The sequence below is a fragment of the Mauremys mutica genome, chromosome 25 (assembly GCF_020497125.1).
Source record: "Mauremys mutica isolate MM-2020 ecotype Southern chromosome 25, ASM2049712v1, whole genome shotgun sequence".
NCBI classification, from domain to species: domain Eukaryota; kingdom Metazoa; phylum Chordata; order Testudines; family Geoemydidae; genus Mauremys; species Mauremys mutica.
Genome location: NC_059096.1, coordinates 6,356,264 through 6,366,415, shown reverse-complemented (window position 1 = coordinate 6,366,415; position 10,152 = coordinate 6,356,264). Strand labels below are relative to the sequence as shown.

Genomic DNA, 10,152 nt, shown 5'->3' with positions numbered 1-10,152 from the left:
TTGTTTAACAGCACACCTTGCCAGCAGCTGTACTGTACTGTTAGCTTTCACAGGGCTTGCCAATGGACAAGTGATTAAGTCTGTACATATAGGGGATTCAAAAGCCTGTGAAAATAAGCACACAATTTTGCTTTGATGTGACACAACAGACTTCTCAAAGTGAAAGTGTGTCAAGCAAGAAGTTAGAAGGAATCCTCTATTGCAATAGTTCTCAACCAGGGATCTGGGGCCCCCTGGGGGGCTGCAAGCAGGTTTTGGAGGAGTCTCCAAGCATGGCTGGCGTTAGACTCGCTAGGGCCCAGGGCAGAAAGCCGAAGCCCCACCGTGCAGGACTGCAGCCTGGGTCCCCAAGCCCCACCATCCGAGGCTGAAACCGAAGCCTGAGCAATTTAGCTTCGCAGGGAAGCCCTGTGGCGTGGGGACCCGGAGCTATTGCCCTGCTTGCTACCCCCTAATGTTGGCCCTGGCTTTTATATGGAGAAAAACAGTTGTTGTGGCACAGCTGGGCCATGGTGTTTTTATAGCATGTGGGGAGGGCAGGCTCTGAAAGAAAAAGGTTGAGAACCTCTCTGCTCTATTGGAAAATAATGGTTATTGTAGTGGACTGGCTCCTGGGTATGTGCACTGCTGCTCTCTACTGGCAGTGATGAGAACTTTCTGAACTGTTCAACGAATGAGTCATGGACTGCTAAGTAATTTCCTTTTATCTTAAGTGCATGGGAATTTGCATCCTGGGAGAAGCATCAGAGTTATCTCCAGGTCACACAGTGAATGGTCATGGGTTTGTTACATTATAAACAATTATCATTATGCACAGCTGGTTGAGGCATCAGCATGAAGAAGCCAGAAGGTTATCAGTTGCTTGTCATTATGATGCAGCACTTTCAGTTGAAGTAGCCAGAGGCTGAGCATCGACTCTGGATTTCTATAATAGTCCACGGATGTGACCAGAGCTAGACTACGCCCAAATGTAAGTCACTTGTCTGATGATGCTTCTGTTTTATTAGCTTTAGAAAGCTCCAGGAAGAGAAGGTTCAGCATTTAGGGGGTAGAACTTGATCTCAATTATACTGGTATAAAATACATTTTTAAAAAGGCAGAACCCCACCCCCCCTTGAAACCAGTGGTATTTCTCTGCATTTGCATCATTATTTGTACCTGCAATTATTTCTTTAGCCTCAAGATACAGCTAAGATTCATAGGGTATGTCTACACTGCAATAAAAAGCCTCCAGGACTGAGTCTCAGAGCCCAGGTCAGCTGACTCTGGCTCACAGGGGTGGGGTGGGGCTGAAGAATTCAGTGTAGCCATTCAGACTGGAGCCGGAGCTCAGGCTCTGAGACCCCCCTCTCCACACCATGCGAGATTTCAGAGCCCAGGCTGAAGCCTGGATCTGAACATCTACAATGGAATTTCATAGCCCTGCGGGCCAGCCTCAGCTCTGCAGTGTAGATGTACCCCTTGCTTACTTTTAGGTGTTTTAAATAAATCTGTTGTCCTGAATGAAGAATTATTTGTTCCTGTAAGTACCATATGTCTCTATTCACTTCTAAGAGTGATTTTTATATTAGAAAGCTTTGCCCTTGAGATCCCTTGTTTTCCCAAGAATTGAAGCCCAAGCTGATAAAGTGTTTGCACAGGGCTTTGAAGACAAAATGTGGAAAACAAATACAAAGCATTCTCCATCTTTCCTTATTGCTTGAGTTACTGAGGCCAGGTCTACATTCAAAAGTTGAATCGATTCAGCTATGTCACTCAGGGGTGTGAAAATCCACACCCCCTGAGCGACCTAGGTAAACCAGCCTAACTCCTGGTATAGTGAGCGCTAGGTCAAGGGAAGAATTCTTCCTTCCCTTATTTCACCACAGTCCAGCTGCCTAGATGCTGGAACGAGTGCCACAGCCTGCCCAACCCCCCAGCTGCTTAGATACATTCCCCTCAGAGTCTACCGGGCTGTGGGACCTCTGATTTTCCAGTCCCATCCTCCAGTGACAATGTGGCAGCATGAGAACTACCATATCGGGTCAGACCAATGGTCAGTCTAACCCAGTGTCCTGTCAGGGCCAGGACCAGAGCCTTAGGGTGAGTGTGCAGAACAGGTCGAATGAACCCACCCCTGTCTTTCCCTCCCAGCTTCTGGCAGTCAGAGGTTTAGGGTCTCTCCGAGCATGGAGTTGCATTCATGACCATCTTGGCTAATAGCCATTGATGGACCTATCCTCCATGAACTTTAGTTCTCTGTTTAGCCCAGTTATACTTTGAGCCATCACAACATCCCATGGCAATAGGTTAGTTGTGCATTATGTGAAAAAAGTATTTCCTCTTGTTTATTATAAACCTGCTGCCTATTAATATCATCAGGTGACCTCTGGTTTTTATATTGTGGGAAAGTGTAACTAACATTTCGCTATTCACTTTTGCCACACCATTCATGATTTTATAGACCTCTAGCAAATCCCCCATTTCTCTGTTTCTTTTCTACGATGAATAGCCCTAATCTTTTTAGTTTCTCCTCATATGGAAGCTGTTCCATCACCTGGATCATCTTTGTTACCCTTCTTTGAATCTTTTCCAGTTCCAGTATATCAATTCTGAGATGAGGTGACCATCGCAGTACTGGACACAGTATTCAAGGCGTGGGCACACTATGGTTTTGTTACCCCAAAATCTCTGTTATAGAATAATAAGGAGCTGACATATAAATAACAGGTTCGATTTCTACCAGCATCTAGCAACTGGGAGAGTTAGAAGTCTGTGTGCCTCCTACCCGTGTTGTATTGAAATAAAGGATAGAGAGAATATAACCTTAAACAGAAAGAAGATTTATTAAGGGAATGTTACAACTGGGGAGGATCACTTACAAATACCCAAAAATAGATTCCAGCAAGGGGCATAAAGCCCAGACCCTCAAACCATCCCTTGGTTAAACTATTAAGTGCCTGAAAAACAATTACTGTTTCTCTGCAGATGGAGGTCACCAGCAACTGATGAACCATCTCAGAGTCTCAGGAACATCGGAGGATCCAGCTCTCTACCACCAAAGCAGGAGATCAACAGATATTGACTGATGGCAAAGTCTCCATGGGATATCCGGTAAGTATCAAAGTACTTGGCAGGTGGTAGTAGCCGAAGTCTTGATCCGATGGTCTTGATCCAATGCCACCCAGAGAAATTGGACGTGGCTGCCTTGATGGTGGACAGCACCGTGTCATCGCTGACAGTTCCTTATATGCTCTCTCTGGCGTGAATTCCTGAGGTACACACTGGCAGTCACTGCCCCCAACCAGTTCCAGCCAGCTCTCAGTCTCTCAAGTTTGGGTGGGAAACAGAATTTAGGCAGGAAAATGCCATGAAGAAAGGATACCAAGATGGAGTTCAAACCTTTTCTACCACATGTGCCATCTTGAATTCTTAGACTCCATTCTGAATTGCAGCAACATTAATTATAATACATAACAAAAGTATAACCATACACCAATAACACCCTACAGTTTTGTATAGTGGCATTATGATATTTTCAGTCTTATTTTCCATTACTTTCCTAGTAGTTCTTAACATTTGACTGCTGGTGAGCATTGAACTGAAGTTTTCAGAGAACTATCCAGGGTGACTCCAAGAGCTCTTTCTTGAGTGGTAACAGCTAGTTTAGAATCCGTCATTATAAATGTGAGCTTCAAGTTCACAAAGACTGTCTGGGTTCCCTAAACACCTGTTTTGCTTAAAGGATGTTAGCTCAAAACCAGGGCCAGTGGAATTGCTTCAGTAAAATACACACAACATCCGTGAAAAGAATTAAATCAAACAAGCAACCCTAACCACAGTTGCAGCCTGAGCACTGCAGCCTCGTGCTAGGACACGAGAATCAGTGCAGTGACACGAGAATCAGAACATGAAAATAAGTAGAAAGGGAAACCAAAATTGTTCACGCTTCCTTTTTTTTTTTTCCACTGATCAAGTCGTTAGAAATTCAAAATCTGGAGCGGGATTTTAAATGGGCTCTGTGTCAGTTTAACTGCTCCCACCAACGGTCATGCAAATTTTGCCGTTGACTTCAATAGCACCAGATGTAGCCAATGCAGCACTCATCTGAAAGTTGCACTCTAGATTTGTAACTGACTCATCTTTGTTTAGAGTTTGCCATGTCAGGTCACACCTTGACATCCTTGTTTTTTGCCCCCCATCTTCTGAGATTTCTACCACCTTGAAAGACAAATGACAAATAGTCTCCTTCCAGTTTTAATGCCAGACCCAAAACCTCAGCAGGGCGACATTTGAATCCAAGCCATGCCCTTGCTATTTGAGATTTGTAGGGACATATTATTAATGTCCCAGGGGGCAAGAACAGGTTGGATCTGAAGTTCCAATCTGAATCTCTCTCTAATTTTAGTTCAGTGTAGACGCCCAGAGACCTTTCAGTTCCTTTTTATGTTATTAACTTTCTGTAATGTCTTGACTAAAATCTAACTTCTGCTTATTAATCCTCATAAAAACCCCTTGTATAGTTAATTTAAATGTGCTTGATATCTAAGGGAGATAGGGAGGCATAATGAGTCGTGCTGCATTACCAGGTGTCTTAGCCCACTAAGACAGCTAACCTCTGTCTTGTTGCCCAACAACATATTGTTCAAGAGATTTTCAAGTTGAATAACTGCAGTTAAGATACCGCACTGCACTCCTCCACCTTAACCTACTCTCTACACCTCTTTAGTTCTGTGCAGTCGCTTCTTGGAGACCGAGGAAAGGTCATTTCTGCTTCCAAGGAACACAGCATGCTGTCTGTGTAAGGCACCAACTCCGGTCCTGGATTTCAGCGCAATACAAAGGTGTCCTGCATGGTAATGTGGTGACCCAGCTAAACTAGGTTATGCTCACTGTGGGGGGAGGCAGAAGCAAATCATGACAAAAAGGATATTTTTTTTTTATAACTTTGTAACAGGAACATAAATAATATAGAACATTACCAAGTACTTACTACTTATAAGAATAAACTACAGGTTACCAACACCTTAACCTTTGCAGTCTTGTACACACTTCTCTTCCTTATTCCCTGCAGTTAATACCAAATGTATTATTATTAATTAGAACAAAAGAGATTGCTCAACAATAAACTGTATCACTTCAGAGATGAATCAACTTTTCCTCTTCCTAGCCGTAAGTTCAGCTCCACTCTTGCTCTTCTGTTGCTTCTCTTCAGCTTGATGTGCTCCTTAGATTCGATGCTCCTGTGGCTCTTTTCACTGAGTTTGGGGTTTCTTCACCTCGTGGGCCCTCTCTTGTTCATTAGGCACCTTGGAACTGTATTCTTTCTATAGGTGTTCACACAGTCATTCTCTCGCATGGTGACCAGATAGCAAGGGTGAAAAAATGGGACATTTGCGGGTGGGGTGTGTGTGTTTATCTTTGCGCTTATAAAACAAAGCCCCTAATATCGTGATGATCCCAAAAATACCAGGACATCTGGTCACCCTATTCGCTCTGTTCATTTAATGGTCCTTTGTGAATGGGCATCCTGTCTACTGTTTTCTGGATCTGTTTTCATCTAGCCCACTGCACAGCTTTTTGATCAATTCCCTTTTTCACCAATTATATTTCCTTTCACTTGTTTTCCTTGATTCTCTCTCTCTCTGGTAAGTCTGTAGATTTTTATTTCCCTCTGCTTCTCTCCTCTAATAGTGTCTGCTCACATACCCAGGTCTATATTTTTCTGCTTCTCCTGATCTGAAACCTTTCCTATTTTTCCTTCTTTCCGCCTTCTCACTTCCCAGTCTCCTACTTTTCTTCGATCACTTCACTTCCCACCCAGACTGTCTCCCCAGGACAGCATTCTGCACTGCTGCATTAGGTGCTAATGCCAAGGTCAGGGCTAGTACAGTAGCACTTTGCACTGTCACTAGGGGAACAACATGGGCCAACTTCCAGTGGCAGAGACAGCCACACATCAGGGGATGCAATTTGTTCTGCCTCATCTATGCACTTACTGTGCCCATCACAGTTGGACATGAGGCTCTAAATGCAGAAGCATAGCACTGCAGCAGTTCAAGCATCTAACAACATCATTCCAAAAAGAACAGTCCACTGCATGCCCTCGTCCCCCTGGAGAGCCAATGAAAGAACAAAACACATGACTGAGGTCACATTGATTAATGCGCTCTCGGCACAGTCTAAGAACCTGTATAGAATAGAAAGGAGTGAAAAGGTACTGGGGTGCAAAGAAGCAGGAATAGGCCTGCTTTATTTTACATCAAGGCTGATTGAAGGGCACCATGGGATCCCAGTTAATGTGACCTTTGCTCGACCCTGAGGTTCGTGTCACTGACCCTTTAAATCTAGTTCCTAAAAAGAGGGGGGGAAATCCAGTCTCAGACAAAGTGAGACAAACAGCCACGACAATATATATCTTCAAGTCAGTGGCACTGCTATGGGGACCCGCATGGCCCCTCAGTATGCCAACATCTTTATGGCTGACTTAGAACAACGCTTCCTTAACTCTCGTTCCCTAACGCCCCTACTCTACTTGCGCTACATTGATGACATCTTCATCATCTGGACTCATGAAAAAGAAGCCCTCGAGGAATTCCACCGAGATTTTAACAATTTCCATCCCACCATCAACCTCAGCCTAGACCAATCCACACAAGCGGTCCATTTCCTAGACACTACTGTGTTAATAAACGATGGTCACATAAATACCACCCTATACCGGAAACCCACTGACCGCTATACTTACTTACATGCCTCCAGCTTCCATCCCGGACACACCACACGATCCATTGTCTACAGCCAAGCTCTAAGATACAACCGTATTTGCTCCAATCCCTCAGACAGAGATAAACACCTACAAGATCTCTATCAAGCATTCTTAAACCTACAATACCCACCTGCTGAAGTGAAAAAACAGATTGACAGAGCCAGAAGAGTACCCAGAAGCCACCTACTACAGGACAGGCCTAAAAAAGAAAATAACAGAACACCACTAGCCATCACCTACAGCCCCCAACTAAAACCTCTCCAGCGCATCATCAAAGATTTACAACCTATCCTTAAAGATGATCCCTCACTCTCACAGATCTTGGGAGACAGGCCAGTCCTCGCTTATAGACAGCCTCCCAACCTGAAGCAAATACTCACCAGCAACCGCACACCATACAACATAAACACTAACCTAGGAACCTATCCTTGCAACAAAGCCCGATGCCAGCTCTGTCCACATATTCATTCAAGTGACACCATCATAGGACCTAATCACATCAGACACGCCATCAGGGGCTCGTACACCTGCACATCTACCAACGTGATATATGCCATCATGTGCCAGCAATGCCCCTCTGCCATGTACATTGGCCAAACCGGACAGTCTCTATGCAAAAGAATAAATGGACACAAATCTGACATCAGGAATCATAACATTCAAAAACCAGTGGGAGAACACTTCAACCTCTCTAACCACTCAGTGACAGACTTGAAGGTGGCAATTTTGCAACAAAAAAACTTCAAAAACAGACTCCAAAGAGAAATTGCTGAACTTGAATTAATATGCAAACTAGATACTATTGACTGTGGCCTAAACAAAGACTGGGAATGGTTGGGTCATTACACCAATTGAATCTATTTCCCTATGTTAAGTTCTCCTCACACCTTCTATGGGCCACCTTAATTATCACTTCAAAAAGTTTTTTTTTCTCCTGCTAACGATAGCTCATCTCAATTGATTAGACTCTGCCTGTTGGTATGCATACTTCCACCTTTTCATGTTCTCTGTATGTATAAATATCCCGTCTGTGTGTTCCATTCTATGCATCCGAAGAAGTGAGCTGCAGCTCACGAAAGCTCATGCTAAAATAAATTTGTTAGTCTTTAAGGTGCCACAAGTACTCCTGTTTTTTTTGCGGATACAGACTAACACGGCTGCTACTCTGAAACCACAAGGCAGTGTTAGCCAACACATTTATGTTGTTAGTATAGGCCACATTGTAAGAATGCCTGGCAGTTATAAGAGCCAAACTGGCTTATGTTTTTCCCTGAGTTTTGTTCATTCATGCTAAGCTACATCCCACAATACCCTGCAATGATACAAATCAGCATTTGGCAGGTGCCAAAGGGCCAGCTGGAAATAAAAACAAAAGCAGCCCTTACTGTGGGCACAGCCCTTGGGCACAGGTATAGTCTTCCTCAATACACACCAGAGAGACAAGGTGGGCTGTTAGGTAATATCTTTTTTTCTGAAATTACCACACCCAGCCAGAAGAGTAGAGGGCGGTTAAAAATAAACAGACCAACTGAAAATACCTGGTTTTATGCTGTTTTTAAAATCTTGTGATTTTTTGGTGGGCCAATCTCATGATTTTTTGGGGTGGGGGAATCCAATGCATGATTTTTTATGTCTGGTGGTTGGCAGTACTGAAGGGGGGCCCCCTCTGGTGTCAGGGTCTGGGCTGGTGCCTCCCTCCCCTGGCTCTCTGATCCAGGAAGTAGATATAGAATGTGACTTCTGTTCCCAGGAATGGAGCTGGCAGTCCCCTTTCCCATCTGCCAGAGGTTGGCTGCCTGGGGAGCCAGAAAAGCCACACAGCTCTGCTGCCCAAGGTAAGCCCAGCTGAGGCAAGTAGGGTTCCTGGGGGGATTGAGGCACCCAGCAGCCTCCTTGTCCTGAGTGCTGCAGGCCTCAGCTCCTGCTGAGCTCTAAGCAGGGGCTCGAGGCACAAGACTAACAACATTTGTTCAGGGATTGTTTCCTGGGTTAGTGTTTCTGTGGTATGGTGTGTAGTTGCTGGCGAATATTTGCTTCAGGTTGGGGGTCTGTCTATAAGCAAGGATTGGCCTGGGGATCGTTTTCGAGGATAGACTGTAGACCGTTGATGATGCACTGGAGAGGTTTTAGCTGTGGGCTATACGTGATGGCCAATGGTGTTCTGTTTCTTTCCTTGTTGGGTCTTTCCTGTAGAAAGTGACTTCTGGGTACCAGTTGTGATGTTGCACTCCATATGCTATATGAAAATATGCTTGGAGTGTGAATATAATATAACTGGAATATGCTTTATGCAAAAGGTCTCTTGTAAGGTATTTCAAAGTTTATAATCTACTGAGCGTGTTCATCCTATTTGTATGTATGTATCATTCTTGTATCTAAAACTAGAGGTCCTACTGTAATTATGCAAAGTGTGGGCCATTAATGGTGGTTTAGAATCTTGATGGCTCCCATTGACCAGGACAATTGGTTGTAAATGGATCTGTTTACTTGTAAGCCTTCCTGTGTTCCTGTGAGTCAGGCTGGGAAGAATGGAGGCTTGGGAGTCTCACAGGACATGTGATCATGTCACCTGGTCCTGGAATCCATCTTAAACCTGGTGCTTTTCCATGTAGAAGGAGGGATGGAAATCCAGAGAAACAAAAGATTCCCACCTTGTGCCAAAGCTATAAAAGGGGTGAACAGAACAAAGGGGGTTGCCAGTCATTAGAAATCCCCTAGTTACCGCCTGAGCTGGAACTAACAAGACCTGTACCAGGGGAAAGGATTGGGCCCAGGCTAAGAAGGAGTCTAGTCTGTGAATGAAAGCAGCTTATTGGAACATCTCCGAGGGTGAGATTTACCTGTATTCACTTTCTTAAATGTATTAGGCTTAGACTTGTGTGTTTTGTTTTATTTTGCTTGGTAACTTAACTTTGTTCTGTTATTACTTGAAACCACTTAAATCCCACTTTTTATACCCCAGGAGCAAGGACCAAAGCCTCAGCCCGCCTGAGCCCAGCCAAAGCCAAAACCCGAGCCCCACCATCCCGGGCAGGGGGGCCAAAGCCGAAGGGGTCCTGTAACCTGAGCCCCGCCCTTGGGCTTTGGCATTGGCCCAGGGTGGTGGGACTCAGACTTTGGCTTCGGCCCTGGGCCCCAGCAAGTCTAAGCCAGTCCTGGCAACCCCATTAAAATGGGGTCATGAACCACTTCGGGGTCCCTACCCACAGTTTGAGAACTGCTGGTCTAAGAAGACCAACCAGACCAAAGGATGGGTGGGTAAATCAATAGAGGCACATAGGGGTGAAGGGACTTGCTTAAGGTCACGCAGCTGCCCAGTGACGGAGCTGGGAACAGAACCCACCTCTCATGACTCCCTCTCCAGTATCCTCCCTGCTAGACGATGCTGCCTTTCAGCTGATGAA

The 10,152-nt window shown here is 44.8% G+C and overlaps 1 protein-coding gene across 2 annotated transcripts in view; it reads left to right on the top strand.

Annotated features, from left to right (window-relative positions):
* Positions 1-846: 846 nt before the first annotated feature.
* The window catches only part of LOC123356237 (beta-1,4 N-acetylgalactosaminyltransferase 2-like), a 41,538-nt gene continuing 32,232 nt past the window's right edge, over positions 847-10,152 (top strand). For both annotated transcript variants that reach the window (XM_044999272.1, XR_006575302.1), the window contains exons 1-4: positions 847-970; positions 2,968-3,093; positions 4,709-4,835; positions 8,499-8,583. In XM_044999272.1, the coding sequence (XP_044855207.1) occupies positions 3,082-3,093; positions 4,709-4,835; positions 8,499-8,583 (224 nt within the window). In that variant the 5' untranslated portion in view covers positions 847-970; positions 2,968-3,081. The remainder of the gene's footprint in view (positions 971-2,967; positions 3,094-4,708; positions 4,836-8,498; positions 8,584-10,152) is intronic.